Source organism: Chelonia mydas, chromosome 16, assembly GCF_015237465.2.
Source record: "Chelonia mydas isolate rCheMyd1 chromosome 16, rCheMyd1.pri.v2, whole genome shotgun sequence".
Classification (NCBI taxonomy): Eukaryota; Metazoa; Chordata; order Testudines; family Cheloniidae; genus Chelonia; species Chelonia mydas.
Genome location: NC_057857.1, coordinates 13,957,725 through 13,981,270, shown reverse-complemented (window position 1 = coordinate 13,981,270; position 23,546 = coordinate 13,957,725). Strand labels below are relative to the sequence as shown.

Below are 23,546 nucleotides of genomic sequence, written 5' to 3'. Positions count from 1 at the left end.
GTGAGGCTGGGGGGGGTTGGGGGGTGAACGCGGGGGCGGGGGAGTGAGGCTGGGGGGGGTTGGGGGGTGAACGCGGGGGCGGGGGAGTGAGGCTGAGGGGGTGAACGGGGGAGTGAGGTTGGGGGGGCCTGGGGAGTGCGGTTGAAAGACTTGAATGGACAGATGTATAGAGTGTGGAAAGCCTGAAGGAGGGAGTGAGGTGGAGAGAAAGCTGGAAAACTAGGCTAGGAGGGAGGGACTGCCAGAGAAAGGGGAGTTTTTTCCTCTCTCAAACCGTTACTGTACTGTTCCTACATTAATAATTTCCCACCTGGGGGGACATTCCTGCCCACTTCTCAATATATTTTAAGGAGGGTTGAATGATCTGATGCTGACTTCAGTGTGGCATGGTGTTTGCCTCTGTCAGAAGCTTTCAGGACCTTTGTGTGGTGTCTACTCTGTTTCCTCTAGAAATTTAACACCAAACCTCTTGGCTTTTCACACTTCATTTACTAAGGATTTCTGCTCTTACCTTTATTTTTTTAAACACACAGTCCCTACCCCTCCCCTCCCTTAGGATTGGGCATTTGACCAGTCCAAAAATAATTGGTCAATTGACTGGTCAAGCATTGGTCAAATATCAAAAACGGTCAGTGTTTTAAAGCATTATGTTGTTTAAAAAGTAGGACTTTATGATCTTCAATAGGCTTAACCTTCAGATACTTATTCCCAATTATAATCTCAGATACATGCAAAACACTATGAAATTAAATTCTAAAAAATGAAAGAATGGCACCATGCTACTGGTTTTTTTTTAAAAAGGCTGGTGCCTACATCAGGACATTCTTGCTGGTGTATTTGACTGGTCTAATAACAGGTGATCAGTTGACAAGGCAGTTGACATTATTGGACTGGTCAATTGATCATCTTGCTAAGCCTAACCTCTTTGCAGCTGGACTGATACCGCAGATGGTTTTAGGTCTAGAGACAAAAAACCTCTCAGTATTGCACAGTCTACTGCACTTGCAGATGCTAAAAGATTAGAACCCAATAAAGATGCCAGAAAAAAGAATCCCTCTATGTTCAAGAATAGGTGTTAGTGTAACTCTGATCTCAGATGATGTTCGTATCTCTCTTTAGACTTTGCGTATCAAACATCTGAAGTAAAGTATATAGTTTTTGTTTTGTTTTTAAACTTTTAACCTAGTTGTGAGTTTTGCATTTTTTTTAGGTGTCACACTATGAGGATTGATTACAAGAGAGGCTTGACATTTAGGCAGTAAGTATTAAAGCGACACTGTCACTTGAAAATCACTTTTCTGTCTGATCAGTTTGTATCTCTCAGAGTTATAGGTGACACCTAGGATGATTGTCAATGAATAGGATTAAAGATATAAATTACTTTCTCTGCTTTCAGTTTTAATTTGTGCATTTGTTATCACTTTTTGTATAGTTAGTTTCACTGTTTCCCCTTCTATAGGAAGATTCTATAGCCTGTACAGAGCTCATTGCAAGACTAGAAATTTAGTAGGTTTACGGGAGGTCAGACTAGATGATCAAAATGGTTCCTTCTGGCTTTGGAATCTGTGTTTTGCATTTTTTTAAATTAGTAATTGGGAATAAGTATCTCTCTAAAGCTAAACCTGAAAAGACTATTATATGCAACAAAAAGGGAGAAGGAAAACCACCTTGGGTTATTTTTAAAGGAATTTTAAAATTGCTCCTTTAGGAATTGATTTTTTAAAAATTCCTTTAAAATAATACATAAGGGTTTTTCTGCTCCTTTGTTAAGGAGTTTTGGGTTTTTTATAATCTGTTTTAAATTGAAACTGACTATAAACAACATGAAACTAACTTCACTGATTTTCATTTTCCAAATGGAAAATAATACAAAGAGCATCAATAGTGAGAATCAAATTGAATGTTTACCTTTTTCACTTTTAATAATCTAAAGCATTGCTAGTAATACTGGTAAAACTAGTTTACAACAATTATTTTAAAATTTAGAGTGACTCTTTAAAGAATAAAGTTAGATGTTGTAGTGCCAGCTCTGGAAAGTTGAAGTCTGTTATCCACACACCTGTACAAGGTAGCAAGTTTTTCCATACTGACCCTGAGGAACAATCTCTAGAGAGGGGAGTAGTGGCTGGGGAAGGATGAATATAGGAAAAAAAATACAAGAAGCTTCATATGATCTCAGTCTATATAATACTGTGATTGTGCCAGATGGTCATATGCACAGTCAATTCTGATTAATCAGATGTTACTTTTTTTTACTTGTTATGCTTTTGCTTCCACTTTTTCCAAATTAATTGCTAGGTGATAATGTAAACATGGAAATGCTATTGTAAACAGATCCAACCTGGACTGGCGTCAAACTATTTTCAAACAAACAAAAAACCCTGGGTCATCTTGTAGGGTTATTTCACCCATTGAAAGAAAAGGAGTACTTGTGGCACCTTAGAGACTAACAAATTTGTTTGAGCAGAATAGCTCGCCTTAGCTGATCGCTGTCATTGCAGCGTGTATGGTAACACCCATTGTTTCATGTTCTCTGTGTATATAAAATCTCCCCACTGTATTTTCCACTGCATGCATCCGATGAAGTAAGCTGTAGCTCACGAAAGCTTATGCTCAAATAAATTTATTAGTCTCTGCCACAAGTACTCCTTTTCTTTTTGCGGATACAGACTAACACGGCTGCTACTCTGAAACCTGTTCACCCATTGAATTACTTTAACTGGCCACTAGATGTCCTTTCAGCATCAGACCTAGTATTGAAAATCTGTTGCCCAGAGTAAATGACTATGAAAGTTCAGGTTTCAGAGTAGCAGCCGTGTTAGTCTGTATTTTCCACTGCATGTATCCGATGAAGTGAGCTGTAGCTCACGAAAGCTTATGCTCAAATAAATTTGTGAGTCTCTAAGGTGCCACAAGTACTCCTTTTCTTTTTATGAAAGTTCAGATTGTCTCTTAAAATATATTCATGGCCCAAACATATTTTCTTGCAACTTAGATTTTTAATTTTTCTGTTGTGAGTTTAGTTCTTATGGAAGGTGCCAGAATGGCAGTCTTACGTGAAACATTGCTTACAATGGTAGCTGCAATGGAAGTTTCCATACATCACCTCATTGATAAACCACTGTCCTGATGTAGAGATGCTACATCAATGGATGACTGGGAGCTGTTCATTCTTCATGGTCTTTGTGGTAGGCTCAGTCATTTGTTTCTCCCTGACTCCAAACAAACCTGCTAATGGTGGTGGTGATCTTTTTGTTGTGCTCTAAAAACTAGATGGGGACCACCCATTTATTTCACATAGTCCACCAAACAGCTATTATTTCACTTTCAGTCCCTGCTGACCTGGACCAAATGTGGACCTATGACCCAGAAATGAAAGTCTGTGTCTCATTCCGTGTCTTGACAGCCAGATCCTTAAATAACTTTTAAAACCATGTCTACAATTAAGGTTGCATCTTACCAATAAGCAGAACTGGCTTGTGTATGTTGAGTGTGCCACATCATAGTCTCACACCGGCATATTTACTGTGATAAATCTTACTGTAGCTTCTGGACAAGGTGAATTATCTTGCTCTAAATATGCTATCCCCAGTGGGTACAGCTCCTCTCATCAGTACTTGTTTTTACTGAGCTATGGTGTTTTTTTTCTTTTTTTTCATGTTCCATTCTCTTTTCATAGTTACCTTTACACCCAGTTAGGAGAGTTTCAGCTGCTGAGATGGGGGCGGTAAGGTTAAGGCTCTTGTTACTGGGAAGCAATTGGGAGAACTGGCAGATGGGTGTGGTCTCAAGAGTTTCTCATTACAAGGTAAAGTAGGGACACGTGTCAAGATAGAAAGGTGCTCCGTAAGCCCCCAGTGTGTAAGAGGTTACAAGGAGAACCCAGGTTCCATGCCTATCACATGGGTGATCTGGGAGGAGCTATAAAAGTACAGAGGAAGCAGCTGCAGTGGTGGTAACCTGGGGCAAGGTATGTCCTCTCCTTGCCTAGCTTGCTGAAAACTGGAAAGGCCACTGGTAGCTGTGAAAGAGAGTACTGATTTTCTTGTGTGTTTTTTTGTTTGTTTGTTAATCAAGCCAGTCCCAATAAAAGGGTCCTGGACAGACCTTTAGTTCAGGGCTTTATTTAATCTTCCCTGACCCTGACTGGTATAAATGCCAACCATCTGACAGGGTATTCGATCCAGGAAGTTTCTCTCAGAGGTGAGAGTTCATAAGAGACTGTCTCAGGGCCTACCAAAATAAGTTCTGATCTACTACTAGGGGCAGATCTATACTTAAAACACGGTATTGATGCAGCTGCGCTGCTGTAGCGCTTAAGTGAAGACACTCCTATGCCAACGGGAGAGGTTTCCCATCTGCGTAGTTAATCCACCTCCCAGAAAGGCGGTGGCTATGTCGATGGAGAAGCTCTCCTGTCAACATAGCACTGTCTACGCAGGGGTGGTGGGGGTATTAGGTCAGTATAACTACTTGGTCAGGGATGTGGATTTTTCACACAAGCAATGTAGTTAGACTGACCTAGGTCTGTAGTGTAAACCTGGCCTAAGGGATCAGCACTTGCCTTTTCTAAGGGTATGTCTTCACTAGCAATGTTAAAGTGCTGCCGCGGCATCAGCTCTGGGAGAGCTCTCCCTTGTGTAGTCGCGGCACCAGCGCTGGAGAGCTGTAAAAAACACCACACCCACGAGGGGAGTAGCCAGCACTGGTGTACTGTCTACACTGCCACTTTACAACGCTGAAACTTGCGGCGCTTGGGAGTGTTTTTTCACACCCATGAGCGAGAAAGTTGCAGTGCTGTAAAGTGGCAGTGTAGAGAAGGCCTAAGGGCAATGGTCCTGCGAGTGCTCTGCATGTGGGACTCTGAAGTCAATGGGAGTTCTGAACATGGAGAATTTACAAGACTGGGCCCAGACCTTACTGTGACGCATTCAGAGTAGGCCTGGTCCATTTGAAGTTAAAGGCAAAACTCCCATTAACTTCTGTGTGAGCTGTGTCTGACCCAATGTGATTAAAACAACTTAAGTGTGTTTTCTAAGTACCAGCTAAACCACTCTTTTGAGGTTTTAACAACTTGTTAGCACTTTAGGCTTTCACACTTTGGTTTTAGATGTTTCTAGAATTTCTGCTTTTGTTGTTGTTAATTATGGTTATTAAGGTAGTGCCTAGGCACCAACCAAGAAGGGAGCCCTATTGTGTTAGGTGATGTACAAACACAGAGCTATTGACAATCCCTGCCCCAAAGAGTTTACAATCTAAATAGACAAGACTGACAAAAGATAGGGGAAAGGTATATTACGTACAAGCAGAATGAACTCTGTGTTAGGCTGCAAATGGCATGTTCCACTATTTTTCAGTGGGCTGGTGAACACTACATAGTTAGGTTGGCTTAACTATCGCTCAGGGCTGTGAAAATGTTCACATCCTGTGTGATGTAATTCAGACGACCTAATCCCCCCATGTAGACGCTGCTATTGCTACTACTGGTGGAGCTGAACTAGGGTTGCCAGGCGTCCGTTTTTTGACCGAAACGCCAGGTCAAAAAGGAAGCCTGGTGGCTCAGCCGCTCACAGCAGCCGGTGCCACATGGCTCCTGAAAGCAGCCGGCATGTCCCTCTGGCTCCTAGGTGTAGGTGCGGCCAGGGGGGGTTCCACATGCTGCCTCTGCCCATGGCACAGGAACCGGGAACTGCAGCCAATGAGAGCTGCAGGGGCAATGCCTGTGGACGGGGGCAGTGCGCAGAGTTGCTTGGCTGCCCCTGTGCCTAGGAGTCAGAGGAACATGTCACTGCTTCCCAGGAGCTACCTGAGCCCGTTCCCCCTCCTGCACCCCAACCCCTTTCCCCAGCCCTGAGCCCCCTCCCGCATCCAAACTCTCTCCTGGAGCCTGCACCCCACACTCCCTCCCATGCCCCAGCCCTGAGCCCCCCCTGCACCCCAGATCCCACACCCCCAGGTGGAGCCCTCACCCCCCTGCACCCCAACCCCCTCCCCCAGCCAGAGCCCCCTCCTGCACCCTGAACTCCTCATTTCTGGCCCCAGCCCAGAGCCCGCACCTCCAGCCCAGAGCTCGTACCCCCTCCCACACCCTAACCCCCTGCCCGAGCCCGGAGCCTCTTCCCACACTCCGAACCCCTCGGCCCCAGCCCGGAGCCCCTTCCTGTACCCTAAACTCCTCATCCCTAGCCCCACCCCAGGAACTGCACCCCCAGCTGGAGCCCTCACTCTCTACCCCAGCCCAGTGAAAATGAGCAAGTGAGTGAGGATGGGGGAGAGCGACCGATGGAGGGAGGGGTGATGGAATGAGTGGGAATGGGGTGTTGGAGAAGGGGTGGGGCAAGAGTGTTCGGTTTTCTGCAGTCAGAAAGTTGGAGCTCCTTTCCACAAATATCTGGGATTTTACCTTATAATTTAGTTCACTTTGTGGGACAGAGCAAGCCCTTTTCCACACCAAAACTTTTAAATAAGTTTTTACAGTTACTGGCATGGTTAGCTCTAAATGTGTAGTACATCTGCATCCACCATAGTTAAAATTCAAGTTTGTAACTGTGGTCAGCCAGAGTACTGGAATGTGATTGTCTTTGCTTAACTGGTTCAGAGCATTTTTTCCCCCTTTCAGTATGCACAGGATTCCCTAACCATGCCTGTGTAACAGGTTTGGCTTGTCCCCTTTCCAGCTGTTTGTGCGACTTTCCTGCTGATGTACAATGGGATAACTTCCCAAAATGCACTGATACAAATACAGGCCCTGATCCTGCACCAAGCTCTGAGCAGACCTCTAATGTCAATGGGGCCCTGCCCAGGTGCAAAGATCTGTCCAAGCAGCACTCACTGCAAGATTGGGGCTGTGGTTAGGCAGCAATGCATGGTAGGTGAAAACGCATAAATGTGGCTTTGATATCAGAAACGCTCTGTGTGAACACAAACTGAACTCAGTTCAGGTGACTTGTGAATCTAACTTGTTACAATTCAGTGCTAAAATATAGCATGAACAAAACCATAGACCCATTCCTTTCAGAGATAATGGTGACTGCTGTAGTAAAGTCCTGTTATGTTTAAAACAATTTATTGAACTAGATAGGATAAATATTCATGCAATGAAATAATTAAAACTTTGTGCACAGTTTTGCTATAAGTTTTGGAATCCCTTAGTAATTCTCTGCTTCTGGTCCTTTCACAAATGTGGGGGTTGGTGATTTCAGTTTGATGCAGAGTGTATGTCCCCTTTTTTGGGGGGAATTGTCTTGCTATAAATTGGCTAAAAGTTGTCCACCTTTACAGTGATAGATACCTTCTTAAATGTATGTAATAATGGTAATCCCAATTTTACAACCCCTTATTTATTCAAATAAGCCGTTATTCATGTGAGTTCCATGGATTTATTGGAGTTCCATGGAGTTATTCAGTTAGCCGTTATTCATGTGAGTTCCATGGATTTTTGTATTTGTAAGCTTTTCTGGAATGGGCCCAATAACACTTAAAAACATAGTGATCTAAAACGCTTGCAAGTTTCCTGTGGTTAGAAAACGGAATTGTAAAGTCAGATTAAGTGGCACAGTTGAATCCGGTTAAGATGTGCACTGTTGCTAAGCAAAATTACTCCAAAACAAATCTTTTGTTTCTAGGGGTTGAGTGAATAAGCATGGTTTTCTGGAAGGTTCACACAGCTGATATAATGCCCTGGACAATTATTTTGTCAATATTTCACTTTGAGGGATAGTTTGATTAAACTATAGTTTGATTAAACCTGCTCATGTGTTGAGTTTAGAAGAAATAAATGGTTGACAATTGATTTTGTTAGAAATCACTGCGTTAATTTCTAGCTGAACTTGCAGTAATTAACTAGGTAACATGAAACGGACATGCTTCAAATACCATTTTTTCCTGCAACCATTTGATCTCCTTCCACCCCCCCCCCCCATAGCCGCAACACAATCACAATAATTTGGAGCTTTATTTTTTAAAAATACGGTAAAAATGGTACTCCTGGAGTGATGAGAAATGGGGAAAGAGACCAAGGGAACAGAAATCTGTAGAAATAGGAGACATGGGGGAGACTAGACCTGCAGAATTAACTGTAAGAAAGACTTGGGAGGAAGAGGGGCAAGACTAGAGATTAGGGGTCAGAGGAAGGAGAGCCCTAAAGTTTACCATGATATATGCGCAATCTTAGTGAGTGGTGACTGGTTTGGAAAATTGTCCCAGGCAAGTAGATTAAACTATCCACATCCACGCCTGAAGCTGTACTTGGTGAGTGAGAAGAAATCCTGCCTTCAATTACACACGAACTAAAGGGTGATTGCCCAGGTACAGCATCGAGGAGTGCACACAGCTCTTCAAAACCGGCTCGCCTTGCCCTACAATTGAGTGGCATTTTGCCCATGCAGCTGGGGACAGGCAGAGAGTGGGTTTCAAACTCTGCCTTCAGTGACGTCCGTGCAAAAATCTGTGCCATGCGCGTGGCTTGCAAAGTGGACGTGCTTTTGGAGGGAGTGATGTATACAAACCATGCTTTCAGTTGTACCACTACAAATCTGCGGCACGGGGGGGGGGGATAAATCCTGTAGTTAGGTGCAAATCAATGGGCTTACACCAGAGCAGCATGTGGCCACTTTGCCCACCTTCCCAGGAGGCAGCGACAGCTGGAACGTGCAAAGCGAGGCTGCTCCAGCCTGTGGCGCGAGAGAGAGTCTCTCTCTCTCTCTCTCTCTCTCTCTCTCTCTCTCAACAGCCGCCTCACGTGCTCGCCGGCCTACGCTTGCGCAGTCTCACACGCTCTCTCCCCCGCGTCTCCCTCCTCTCTGACGCGCCTCCTCGGAGGAGGCGCACGCGCAGTGCCCTGGAGCTGTCAATTCCTCCCCCCCCCGCCCCCCGTGTGGTGTGGTGTGGTGTGGCTGTTGCTGGCTTCCCTGGCCATTTTGCTGTGGAGGGAGAAATGAGGCAGCAGCAGAAGCTGCAGTGACCACAACAGAGGAGGGGGGAAGAGAGACCCAGACTCAGGAGTTGCGGGGGGGTGGGGGGTATTTTGTGCAGCCAAAGGAATTTTTGTGTGGGGGGGGTTGATTTTTTTTTTGTGGGGCGGGGGGGGAAAGAAGGGGCAAGACCCCACGGACTAATTATCCCCCCACTCTCCAGTGCCACCCCCCCACCCTCTCCTCTTCGGATCTGTTGGAGCCATGAGCTGGGGGACAGAGCTGTGGGTAAGTGTGGAGGGCAGAGACATTCTGTTGCAATGTGTGAGTGGGTGTGTGTGCAGGGGTGGGGGGGGGGATTTCTGCCTGGCTGAGCAGCAGGGGGAGGGTTATTATTCTTTCCATATAGAGGAGGGTGGGTGTGAACCCTCTGCAGAGGCTAACCCTGCAGAGAAAATGTTTACAAAGTTCCAGCATTTTGCAAGAAAAGTATCCAAAATGCAGCGCTGCTGCCCAGCCCCCCGTTGTAATTTATTGTCATAACGGTCTGTGAGCCCAGGATACACACAGTGGCTCTGCACTGAGGCGTACAGCCACTTGAGCCGTCTCCGTGCAGCTGCTGTGGAAGAAGATCGAATAATATTTTGATAAACTTGCACCTTTTATGAAGCAGCCGGCTTCTTAGTAAGGGTCTGCAGCCTATTTGCAAACTTGGGATCAGTACAACAGTGAAAGAAACCCTGAAACTCAAGGGCAGTGTAACGATAGGTATAATTGGTACGGTTATTTTAACGCACAGACTACAATTTAAAAAAACCTTAGTAGATTTTTATAAGAGTCTTCAGTGTCTAAAAATTTTGTGAGAAAGATACGGGGAAATAACTAATAGATTTGCCAGAATTTATTTTTCTTCCTGCTGTTGAAGAAAGTGATTAGTGTTTAAAAAAAAATCAAACAAAAACAAAGGAAAAGAAATGGAATTCTAAAGCAGAGAGAAATTGACTTTCAAAACAGAGACTGGGATTTTTTTTTTCTTTTGTAAGGGATTGGTGGAATGGTTCTGAGATGAGTTTATATACAAGGGGTCCAATTTCAGGAGAGGGAGCTGCAGGGAAGAAAAGCAGATAAAATTTTCTTTTGCTGTTATTGTTTTTGTTCAATACTTGGTGGAGGGACAATATTTTTGATTACAAAAGATTTCTGGTGTGGGAAAATATGAAAAAACTTCAAAAAATAAAAACAGAGCATTTTGATTGTATAGTTTACCTGATTGTTTTTTAAGTGATCCTGGAAAGTGAGAAGGAAAAACATATTTTGACTTATGTTGAAAGATTAAGATAAAATGTGGAACTATTAAACACAGTGAAAGGTAGTTTTTAATAATGTGATTTTTTTTTTTTATTGGTGCCCACATGCAAATGTAGGACAAGGGAAGGAATCCTAAGAGGTGAAAAGGAAAATACATACACATCAAACACAAGAAGGACATGATGCAGCCATGTTTGGCAGCATGATGGTGGAGCATGGAGCAAAATGTAATAATGGGTTTGGGACTGTGCACACATGTAATGAGTTAATGATGGGGTATTAAAACTCTTTGGGCAGAACTGTGCTTTGGGGTGAGAAGGAAAAAGGAAATCGAGATTCGGTTGAGGAAGTCAGAAATTAGTGGCAGAGGATTGTGTGAGTTGCAAGGTGCTGCAGGATTTCAGTCTTGCATGCAAATATTTAAGGTTGCTAATCAGTGCAAGTAAAGATTTAAACATAACTAGTTCAATAAAGAGACAGTTTAGTAGATTAAGTATTTTAGATGTACTAATTGTTATCTTTCACAGATACATTACAGGCCTGCTATGGCATACACTTGACTAAGCATCCAGTCTTGCTGTGAGTTATTTATACCTCTAGTTATACCTGTTTATGTCTAGACAGTAAATTATGAAGCAAATGCTTATTTAGAGGTTATTTTATGTGGGCAAGGTAAATGTGGTACATACTATTAAAATAATTGCAGATGATGCTACGTTGATTCATTATTAATAATTCCATCAGCGCTGCTGCATGGGAATATATACAGGAAAAGTCTGCAGGTTTTTTTTCTTTGATGATGATAATTTAAGGGGAGTAAAAAGATTAAAATAATGGACATATGCTAAATGATCCAGTATAACACTTTTTTAAAAAAATAACAAAATTCTGAAATGTTGTTTTTACTTTCTGAAAAATTAAAATCTGTGAAGAATAGTATACCAAGCTGTTTTCACAAGAACAAGTGATCTGAGTAGTTTTTGTGTTACTTTATTTTCTAATTTTTTTTTAAAAAGTTACCTTTTGCAGGTATGCATATAGTCTGTCATCCCTACTCTAGGCTGCTGTAATGAAAAAGCTTTGGATAGGAGTTCTGATAAATATGAATGAATTAATTGTTGCATTTTCCATATAACTTATTTTTTTAATGAATCTTGTGAGTGAAATCTTCATATAATTGACTTCAATGGGGCTAAGATTTCACCCTTAGTATCTTACGTTTATTTTGAGAATTGTGGCAGGTTACTGGCAAAAGGATTGAGTATGTAAACTGAACAGAGCTAAATTCAGAATGTAATGGACAGTAGTAATTCAGAACAGGAATTGGTCAGAATTGGCTTATTTTAAATTTATTTAACAGAGCTTCAAAAATTCATCAGTTTCTGTTGCTGCTAGGTGTGTAGGCTAAAACGCTTAGTTTCAAACCTGTATTTAGTGCATGCCACTGACTTTAGTTGATAGTGGTATTATTTTTGAAAAATTAAATTTCTGTGATTTTTAAATTGTGGTGTCTATTTTAAGAAGTCAGGTAATAATCACAAAAAATAGTAAATATGACAAGTGTCTATAGGATTCTGTGTGTATTGGTGTCATGAGTTGATGAATCCCAAGTGGGGGTGGGAGTGAATGTTTTCCTACAAAAAGAAAAGGAGTACTTTTGGCACCTTAGAGACTAACAAATTTATTTCTGCATAAGCTCTAAGGTGCCACAAGTCCTCCTTTTCTTTTTGCGGATACAGACAAACACGGCTGCTACTCTGAAACCTGTTTTCCTACAGAAGTTTAGAGACTTGAAATCCACTGAAAAATTAGTATTGCTGTACTTACATCGGAGTCTATCATGTGTACTGACCTAGCACGGTGGGCATATGTTCACTCCTCAAAGTTAACAAAGGAGAGGTGAAATATCGCTTTTAGCTTCTACAGAATATTTGTTTATATGTTTATGTACAGTATCCGCTTGTTCCTCCAAAGAAGGCTGATTGTAAAGTACCATTCTTCAGAAGAAATTTTCAAATGTCATTGGTGACTTGAAGTATTATATTCCCAAGACACTTTTAGTCATGTGCATTATATGAATTATATACAGAGTTCTTGCAGTTCTGAGATTCTTATTGAGATTTTACTCATTCAAAACTCCCATTGACTTTAGTGTGAGTTTTGCCTGAGGATATGGTCTTGTTGAATTTAAATGTATGCTTAACTAGCAGAACGCATTACAACTGTTAATGTGGAAATTATATTTAATATCAGGTTGGATGTTCAGGATAATGAGATTGTCTGGGGCCTCCAGGCTAGCCAGGGACACATAGAGGAAGACCCAGAATATCTCCGGTAGAAGCCTACTTGCACGGCATTTCCGGTATGCAAGTATGCTACACAGCATAGTAGTGACTGCTCCACATTCTGCACTGTTCTTTGCAGGAGGTGCCTAACCCCTAAACATCCTCTGCTGGCTATTGTCTGTGGAGTACTAAAATGAGGCATCTTACAGCTAGAGAGGGAGTGGTGTGGGTCAAAGTCAAAGCTGAGATACTCCACAACTCATTATGTCGACATAGAGATTAACAGGTTTCAGAGTAGCAGCCCTGTTAGTCTGTATCTGCAAAAAGAACAGGAGGACTTGTGGCACCTTAGAGATTAACAAATTTATTAGAGCATAAGCTTTCGTGGGGTACAGCCCACTTCATCGGATGCATAGAATGGAACATATAGTAAGATAGATATATACACATACAGATAAATTGGAAGTTACCGTACAAACTGTGAGAGGCTAATTAATTAAGATGAGCTATTATCAGCAGGAGAAAAAAACTTTTGTAGTGATAATCAAGATGGCCCATTTAGACAGTTGACAAGAAGGTGTGAGGATACTTAACTTAAGGAAATAGATTCAATATGTGTAATGACCCAGCCACTCCCAGTCTCTATTCAAACCCAAGTTAATGGTATCTAGTTTGCATATTAATTCAAGTCAGCAGTTTCTCCTTGGAGTCTCTGTTTTAGAAGCTTTTCAACCTCTCTGGCCACTCAGTAAAAGATTTAAGGGTGGCAATTTTGCAATAGACGACCCATCACTCTCTCAGATCTTGGGAGACAGGCCAGTCCTTGCTTATAGACAGCCCCCCAACCTGAAGCAAATACTCACCAGCAACCACACAACAGAACCACTAACCCAGGAACCTATCCTTGCAACAAAGCCCGTTGCCAACTGTGTCCACATATCTATTCAGGGGACACCATCATAGGGCCTAATCACATCAGCCACACTATCAGAGGCTCGTTCACCTGCACATCTACCAATGTGATATATGCCATCATGTGCCAGCAATGCCCCTCTGCCATGTACATTGGTCAAACTGGACATTCTCTACGTGAAAGAATAAATGGACACAAATCAGACGTCAAGAATTATAACATTCAAAAACCAATTGGAGAACACTTTAATCTCTCTGGTCACTCGATTACAGACCTAAAAGTTGCAATTCTTCAACAAAAAAACTTCAAAAACAGACTCCAAGGAGAGACTGCTGAATTGGAATTAATTTGCAAACTGGATACAATTAACTTAGGCTTGAATAGAGACTGGGAGTGGATGGGTCATTACACAAAGTAAAACTATTTCCCCATGTTTATTCTCACCCGCCCACCCCCCATCGTTCCTCAGACGTTCTTGTCAACTTCTGGAAATGGCCCACCTTGATTATCACTACAAAAGGTTCCCCCCACCCCCACTCTCCTGCTGGTAATATCTCACCTTAAGTGATCACTCTGGTTACAGTGTGTATGGTAACATCCATTGTTTCATGTTCTCTGTGTATATAAATCTCCCCACTGTATTTTCCACTGAATGCATCCGATGAAGTGAGCTGTAGCTCACGAAAGCTTATGCTCAAACAAATTTGTTAGTCTCTAAGGTGCCACAAGTACTCCTTTTCTTTTTGCGAATACAGACTAACACGGCTGCTACTCTGGAACCTGACCATTTGTATGGTAACTTCCAACTTATCTGCATGTGTGTATGTGTATGTATATGTGTATATATATCTTACTATATGTTCCATTCTATGCATCCGATGAAGTGGGCTGTAGCCCACGAAAGCTGATGCTCAAATAAATTTGTTAGTCTCTAAGGTGCCACAAGTACTCCTGTTCTTTTTATAACGATTAAGAGTTACTTCCCCTGCACCCTCAGTTCTGCCCCTCCCCCCAGGAGTAATTGTAGTTACTTCTGAGCTGTAGGCATTGGAGGATCAGTTCTCTCTCTAAATATTCAAGTTTCTGTGATATTTATAGTTCCTAATGTTAATAGGTAGGTGCTAGCCAATGTCCTATTTGAAAATGACAACATCAACTAAATGCTGATGTTAGGGTTGGGAAAGATAATATAACCAGCAAACAAGGATTTCAGTACAGTCCTGTTGCACAAAACTTTAGCTAACCATCTTTTGGCATGTTCCTGGGGCTGTAAAAATCCTGTGGAATCACCGTCAATATTTTATTCTTCAGAATAAAGAGGACAAACATCTGTATTTGTGTGCCTGCATTTAAGTGTTCTGAATGGTATTTTAGCTTGAGGAATACTAGTACACTTTAGTAAACCCCCTAATTTTTTTCTTAATTTCAGGTTCAGGCCCTTGTATAGCAAGCAGTCAGATTTACATAGCAAATTAAACAAAAACTAATCTCTGTACTATAGCCTCTCTTGAATGGAAGGCGCAGTGGCCACAAAATCAGTATATTGAAGGGAATGAAAAAGAACAGCTGTTTTTTGATGATAAGTTTTGGTAGAATGTGTAGTTTTGAGGTAGCCACATATAAATTGTGGTTAAAAAATGGTCTGTTGTGATTGCTGGGGAGAAACCCCACTCTGGCTATGCACTGTCACATATGTTACAAGTGCAATGATTAGATGTGGAAAGATTCATCTCATTATAGTAATAATCTTGATCAGATGAGTAGCAGAGTTGTGGATGTTGTGGTAACTTTATGTTGAATGTGGAAAATAGGTTAGCAGTTGGTCAAAGTTTTTCAAAGTTATTCACTTAAAATTTTCCCTTCCACTTTGTTCTTTGTAGTCGACTGGATGATTGCTAGCAGCTGCCCAGTAGCTGAATTACAGTACAAAGGGCTGGATCCTGCAACACTTAGTCATGCAAACAGTCCCATTTACTGCAGTGAGACTGTCCACATGAGTTAAGTTTGTAGGATTGTGCCTAGCATTGTACCTAATATTTGTAACGCCTAGGGACCCTTCACGATGAAAGTTGCTAAATCACTGTAAGAGCATTCTATTGTATACAGTTAATATGCCTTTAAAGTACAAATAGCTTCAAAGCTGTGGAAAGAGTTCAGAGTGCAGTTATTTTAGCACTAATAATTAAATAATGGGTTTTTAGTTCACAATATTCTATGGTTTCCCATATACCATGTTAATTAGGACAAACAAAATACTGGTGGAACACTGAGGACCTGAAGTTCCTAGCTTCAACTAATGCATCATTTCCTCTTTCATTACTCATGGCCCTGTTTCGTTGACAGCACCCATATTTTAAAATAAAAGTCTTTAATATTGGTAGGTATTAAAAACTCCTGAATATTACTTGAATATATTGTCATGAGTTATTTTTAATGGGGTTTAATATGGGGGTTACAAATGGGGTACCTTGCACTCCGAAATTGTCTTAAAATGAAGTGCATATCTGTTTCTGACCTAGACGGTATTATGTAGTGTTATTATCTGGGCACTGAGTTCAGATGTGATGTTAAATGAAAGCTGTGTTCTTGTCAGCTTGCTTCCTCTAAGAGGATCTGCAAAGTTGGATCTAAGGTTGACGTATAGATTCTGTTCCAAGCCCAGCACCTAGTTTATTCTATGCACTGCATTTGAAATTGATATTTTAAAGCACAATCTTGGTTCCTGTGTTTTCCCCAATGTAAATGATTAATTCTTTGAATAATTAAGTAGCGCATCCCTGTAGTTGGATACACTAATCCATTACTCTCCTTGAGCTAAGAGAGAAGGAGACCGTTCTTGAGGCATAAGAATACTGAACTAGAAGAGTATATGTGCTGAATCATGAGTTGATATATTATTGGGCATGAGCAAATGTAATAGAACTCCCTTTACATATAGTGACAAGGGCCTGATCTTGCAAACACTTACTACTGAGCATAATGCTTACTACTATGAGAATCTCCCACCAAATAGTAGTAAACACTATGCCAGGTAGTAAGTATTAGCACAAACTAGCTCTAAATTGTTGAGCGCCACCATTTGAAGCTATTCTAACTTTTATATGGGTCTCAGTTTTGCTCCCTTGACTACCTTCTCCTTATTTGTATTGAGTGATACCTTCCTCCACAAGTAGCTTAATTAAAGTCCTGAAGAAAGTGGGTGAAATCCTGGCTCCACTGAAGTCAATAGCAAAATTCCCATTGACTTAAATGGAGTCAAGATTTCACCCGGTAAGCCTACTCTTAGAGTAAGGCACTACTCAAACCAAGTAAGGAAGGGCATGGAGAAGAATTGGGTCCATAATTAAATTGATCATATGTAGCAACAATGCCCTTCTTGTTTGCTCTCCATTTCCTTGTGAGATAGATGTATCAGATGGTGGAGATGAGCAACTTTTCTTTTCTCCCTGTGTGTGTTTTTTAAAGATACTCTATTCAGTGGCAAAATACCACATATCTGGACAGTTTTGCAGTGTGTAATGTCATGATCCTAACATCTTTCTGTTTTCTCACTGGATCACATTCTGTTGATGTAGTGTATGTGTATTTGTCTATATGCTGAGTGAAACATTGATTATAAAAATTATGAATCATTTTACAATATCTTCATTGCAATGTATATGTCTCTTTCTACTTGCCCAGTTATTATGGTGTTACGGACCAAAAGAGACAAATGACTAAACATATTTTTAAAAGCAGAGCTCCCATGGTCATCTTCTTTTAGACCAGGTTAAAATAAGTTGCTTTTTAAAACGAAAAAAAAAATCAGTTTTGTGAAAAGTCTTGCACTGCTGTCTGGAGTTGTTTGTCTATAAAAGAACCATGTTATGAGTATTAGCCCTCAATGTACTATCCCGTGGTTATTTTATAATTTGATAGGTGGAAAGACTCCATCCGTACTGACTATAAAAGGAATTGTTGGGCTCTTGGGGTGTGTGTGTGTGTGTGTTTTAAAAATATCTGAGCAATTTCATCTACTGTTCTGCTTTTTGTCTTTAAGGAGAGAGGATTTATATAATAATGAGGTACTTTCATTGGCCTGTCCTCATATTTTTTACCTATTCGTTAAAGAACAGGGAGTTTACAATTCTTTGGAATGAGTCAGGAGGAGAGCACAATCTGTTTTTCCTTTTCATAGTCATAGAATCTTTCAGCCTCTGAGTTAGATGCTGAAAATCCCCACACCCTCCTAAGCAGTGAGTGCAATCAAACATGAGATGGTCTTCTGGATTTTTTAAAACACATTCATCTTATATTAATGTTGTGAAACTTTCCTTTTAAGTTTTGTTGCGTAATTCCTGCTCTGCATGAATAACTTTACTAAGGGAAGGAGCAGCTGTATATTTTGCAACTTGCTTTACCTCATCCTATGTAATTCTCATTGTCAGCGGCCATCCTCTTTATGAACCTTTGGCAAAACGTTCTCCACTTGTTCAAAATACTACTCCATCAAATGGTTCCAAAAGCTAATTCATGGTTTATGTACTAAATCAAGCACTCTAGAATCAATTACTTTACAATTCATACAAATATTTTAAAATAGCTTTCTCCTGGCCCATAACAAGTGTTGCCTCTCTGTTGAAATTTTCTCCCCAGAAACTTGTCTTTTTGTCTAACAAATATTTTTTGCAACAAACTAGTTAAACCAGCACTGAGATACCAGAATGTTAAAGGTTCTATATATTTTCCCTGAAGCAGCATGTAGCTCTGTGCATTCCAAGCAGTCATGGTAGTGTTGACTGGGGATCCCTCTGGGTTTGTCGCATGATTAGGTTGCTGCTGGGCTGTTTGGGTAGCCTCATTTTCCTTGTCATTGACTTCTTTTGACTCCATTTATTCAGAAAGATTTGTTCTTGTGTATTCTTTTAAAAGGCTACATAAATTTTTATTTTTATTTTTTTTAAAAAAAGAGATGTTTCGTGCTTCATGTAAAGCCTTGTGCAAAATCTGGGCTCAGGTTCTGGATTCCTTGTGATATGGAACGACATAAATAAAACTCGGATGGAACATTCCACACTGACTGCCGCAAAAGACATTGATTTCCTAGAGAGGCTTGGTAGGGCAGCAGTGCTATTGCAAACTCGTCCTTTTCAAGACCATAGAAAAAAAATGAAGGGAAGCCAAATGCTGTCCTCTAAACCCATATGCCACACCGATGGACTTCAGTGAATATAGTTGATGGTACAGATTGGCCCGAAATAAAACCTTGACCTGTTTGTTTTGGTTTTTGCTTTATAGAGGGAAGGCACAGGTTAAAAAAACAATGACCTTGGCATAGGTTCTCTCTCTGGAATTAATGAATGGCTTGGACCATCAATTCATCCAGACAGCCAATAATCCCTAGGAAATACCCTGATGGATTATGGATTGTTCTTGCTTCAAAAACAAACAGTTCTTATATTAACTACAGCTATGTTCTTGGGGCATGTTTATTCAGTTAGTGGGTAATTATTTTGTGGCAATGCTTTTTAGGTGCAAAGAAGTGAGGTTATGAAACACAGCATATGAAAGAGCGTTCTCCAATATTCCTGTACTCTTTAGATATAGGGTCAAATTTTACTCTCTCACTGTGCAACCACACAGCAGTCAAGATGGTTGCAAAGGTGTATCTGAAAAAATCTCAGCCTTTGTTATAGGTGTGGTTTGTAGGTCTGCCTGTTAATGTTGCTAGAAACTTCCCATAATACCCTCTTTTTAGTGGCATATGACTTTTACAGCCTGTAAGAATTCAGGCTGAAATTTTCCATATTGTATGTCTGCCTGAGGCTTAATTTGTTTGGAAAATTTCAGCCAAAATGGTTCAGCCACTGCTGAGAAAGAAGCTAGGGAAAAGTACATTGTTTTGCCCATATTAAATTACGGTGACCTTTGCTTTGAAAAGTTCTAGTGCCCCCTTTGGAGCAGGGACTTGAAATTTGACGGGGGAGGAAGGGCAGGTGGCCTTTGTACTAGGGATGCATTATGATAGTCTTTAATTAGATGGTCAAATACAACTTTTTTTTTCTCCATAGGACCCTTGCCTCATTCAGCACACATGATGGACCTGCTCTGTAGATAAAGAGGGTTGTGCAGTGAAAGAGGCTGTTGTCTGTAGGACCCTAACTCATTTGTTGCAGAAGTTGAAAGTTGTATAGTTAAGAGGGCAGGGGATTACAGAAAGAAAAAGGATGGCCTCAGGTTAAGGCAATTGAATGCTGCCCTGGAGAACTGGATTCTGCCACAGATTTCCCATGTAATGCTAAGTAAATTACTTAAACCAGACTTTTCACAAGTGGTCACTGTTTGTGTGTTCCCATTTTCTGGGAGTTCAACTTGACACTCTGGGGTCTGATTTGAAGAAGTGTTGAGCACCAGAAGTTGCAACTGAAATCAATGGGAGCTGTGCTTAAAACATATAAATTGCTTTATAATACTAAGTACTCTTTAAAAAATCAGTTCCGAGGTGTCTGAGATTGGGCACCCAAAATTAATGGAAATTTTTAACTTTAATCTCTATATGCCTCAGTTCCCCATCTGTAAAATACCATCCGCTCATGGGGGCATAATTAGGCAGGCCAAAAAAGAATTTGAAGAGCAACTAGCCAAAGACTCAAAAACTAACAGCAACAATTTTTAAGTACATCAGAAGCAGCAAGTCTGCCAAACAATCGGTGGTGCCACTGGACAATCAAGGTGCTAAAGGAGTACTTCAGGGGGATAAGGCCATTGTGGAGAAGCTAAATGAATTCTTTGCGTGAGGCTTCACAGCACAAGATGCGAGGGAGATTCCGACTCCCGAGCCACTCTTTGTAGGTGACAATTCTGAGGAGCTGTTCCACATTGAGAGATCAATAGAGGAGGTTTTGGAACAAATTGATAAATTAAACAGTAATAAGTCACGAGAACAAGATGGTATTCACGCAAGAGATCTGAAGGAACTGACATATGAAACTGCAGAACTACTAACTGTGGTGTGTAACCTATCATTTAAATCAGCTTCTGTACCAGATGACTGGAGGACAGCTAATGTGACACCGATTTTTAAAAAAGGCTCTAGAGGCAGTCCTGGCAATTACATGCTGGTAAGCCTGACTTCAGTACCAGGCAAACTGGTTGAAAGTATAACAAAGAACAGAATTATCAGACATGTAGTTGAACATGATTTGTTGAGGAAGAGTCAACACGTCTTCTGTAAATGGAAATTATGCCTCACCAATCGACTAGAATTCTTTGAGGGCGTTCAACAAACATGTGGACAAGGGTGATCCAGTGGATATAGTGTACTTGGACTTTCAGAAAGCCTTTGACAAGGTCCCTCACCAAGGGCTCTAAAGCAAAGTAACCAGTCATGGGATAAGAAGGAAGGTCCTCTCATGGATCAGTAACTGGTTAAAAGACAGGAAACAAAGAGTAGGAATACATTGTCTGTTTACAGAATGGGGAAAAGTAAATAGTGGGGGCCCCCAAAGGGTCTGTACTGCTCAACATATTCATAAATGATCTGGAAAAAGGAATAAACAGTGAGGTGGCAAAAATTGCAGACAATAAAAAAAATTACTCAAGATAGATAAGTCCAAAGCAGACTGTGAAGAGTTACAAGTGGATCTCACAAAACTGGGTGGCTGGGCAACAAAATGGCAGGATAAATGCAAAGTAATATACACTGGAAAACATCCCAACTATACATACAAAATGATGGGATCTATATTAGCTGTTACTACTCAAGAAAAAGATCTTAGAGTCACTGTGGATAGTTCTCCGAAAACATGTGCTCAATGTGCAGCAGTCAAAAAAGCTGCCAGAATGTTAGGCCCCATTAGAAAAGGGATAGATAATAAGACAGAAAATATCATAAATGCCACTATATAAATCCTTGGTATGCCCACACTTTGAATATGAGTGCAGTTCTGGTCACTCCAATTAAAAAAAAGGTATATGAAAAATGGAAAAGGTACAGAGAAGGGCAACAAGAATGATAAGGGGTATGGAACAGCTTCTGTATGAGGAGAGAATAAAAAGACTGGGACTTGTCATCTCTTTTCCAGGCTGAATAAGGGAGATATAATAGAGGTCTATAAAACCATGAATTGTGTGGAGAAAGTGTAATTTAAAGACTGTGTCATAATTAAGGCTACATTTTAGTCACAAGTATTTTTAGTAAAAGCCATGGACAGGTCAGCGGCAGTAAACAAAAATTCACAGCCTGTGACCTGGCCATGATTTGTCCTATATACCCCTGACAAAATCTTGTGGGGGTGGCCCAGGGGCACCGTGGGTGCGGGGGGGGTGGCCTGGGGGAGCGCCGTGGGTGCTGGGGGGGTTGGCGGGGCTGGCAGGCTCCCTACCTGGCTCCGTGCCTCCCTGGAAGTGGTGACATCCCCATCCCTCTGCTCCTAAGCGGAAGTGTGGCCAGGCAGCTCTGCGCACTGCCTCCGCCCCCAGTGCTGGCTCTGCAGCTCCCATGGGCCAGGAACTGAGGCCAATGGGAGCTGTGGGGGGTGGCGCCTGCAGGTGGGGGAACTGTGCAAAAATCTCTGGCCATGCCGCACCTCCGCTTAGGAGGAGAGAGATGTTGCCACTTCTGGGGAGCTCCCCATGGTAAGTGCTGCTCACAGCCCTCACCTCCTCCAGTGCCCCAGCCCTGAGCCCCCCTCCCAAACTCCCGCTGCTGGTGGTGGCCCGAGACTGCCCCAGCAGCAGCCAGTGCGGCTGATGCAGGGGCTGCTTTAGCTGCTCAGATGGCCCCCAGACCAGGCGCACTGATTGCTGCAGAGGTCACGGAAGGTCACGGAATTCGTGACCTCCATGACAAACTTGTAGCCTTAATCATAGGCACCAACTCCATGGGTGCGCTGGGGCTGGAGTACCCACAGGGGAAAAATGGTGGGTGCTGAGCACCCACCAGCAGCCCCCTATCAGCTCACCCCCCACCCCACCAGCGCCTCCTGCCCACCAGCGATCTTGCCGATCAGCGTCTTCCCCTCCCTCCCCGCATCTCCTGCCCTCTGCAATGAGCTGTTTTGCAGCATGCAGGAGGCTGGGAGGGAGGGGAAGGAGCAAGGATGCGGCGCGTTCAGGGGAGGGGGTGGAGCAGGGTGGGAAGAGGCGGGATGTGGGTGGGACCTACAGGGAAGGGATGGAGTTGGGGCAGGGCCAGGGATTGAGCACCCCTCGGCACTTTGAAAAGTGGGCACCTGTGGCCTTAATCATAATGCATCGGCACATGAGGGCTGAATTAATATTGCACAAGCAATATAAATTCTGTAATTTTCTAACATTCAAGGGCTTGATTTTGCAACCTTTATTTTCTTTTTACATAGGTTTTTGCATGTAATATTCATATATGGGTGATTTGTTAGCTTGAATGTACACGTAGACCTCTGCAGTTATAGTTTACTTTCTTATTCACTGTTCATGAATATTTGATCAAATCTGAAAACAAGAACTGTATCCAGAAGTGTGTGCGCTGTTTATTCTCAGTTTGCCGTCTACCTATTTCATACACAGCATTTTGTGAAGCTTATCTAACAAATAGTCTTAAAATAACAGATTTGATTTTTTTACTCAGTGAATATTAGCTCATAAATATTAAAAATATTGACATCTGCTTTAACACATTTGTTTTATTTTAAAGAAACACCAGAAAACCCACCAAATTGGCATGCAGCAGCAAGCAAATGAATGAGCATGCTTTTTTTTTTTTAAACAAACGTTAAATGAGCAAGGAGAAGTATTTCTTGCCCACATGAGGGCTGTTGCTCTGTCACAGGCAAGGTTTATAAGAGCTGTGTTCATTAAGGAATGTGTTGCCAAGATTTTTCTTTGCTTCTGTAGGAGAAGAAAAACAGGCTGTATATAAAATGGCAGACATCAAACTATGTGAATGTCTGTTCAACTATACCAACCTTCGTCTTCTGGATATCATACTCTATGTATAGTCAAAGAAGACTCATAAAAGGAAAGGAGACAGAGAGGGAAATCTGTGTGCTTGTAGGCCAATAGCCTTTACTTTCCTATAACTGTGTTTAAATTTGACAACACATATTGTTTGTGTGTTTCACAGAAGATAATCTCTGGCAAACGTTCTCACCTTGGTATGTAACTGTAGTT

The 23,546-nt window shown here is 41.7% G+C and overlaps 1 protein-coding gene across 27 annotated transcripts in view; it reads left to right on the top strand.

Moving 5' to 3' along the window:
- The first annotated feature begins 8,827 nt into the window (after positions 1-8,827).
- The window catches only part of FNBP1 (formin binding protein 1), a 148,584-nt gene continuing 133,865 nt past the window's right edge, over positions 8,828-23,546 (top strand). For 4 of the 27 annotated variants that reach the window (XM_037879320.2, XM_037879339.2, XM_037879333.2 and 1 more), the window contains exon 1: positions 9,093-9,200. In XM_037879320.2, the coding sequence (XP_037735248.2) occupies positions 9,177-9,200 (24 nt within the window). In that variant the 5' untranslated portion in view covers positions 9,093-9,176. Of the gene's footprint in view, positions 9,201-10,747; positions 10,800-23,546 lie in introns of all 27 variants that reach the window. The other 23 variants (XM_043530222.1, XM_037879337.2, XM_037879331.2 and 20 more) reach the window with 14 other exon arrangements.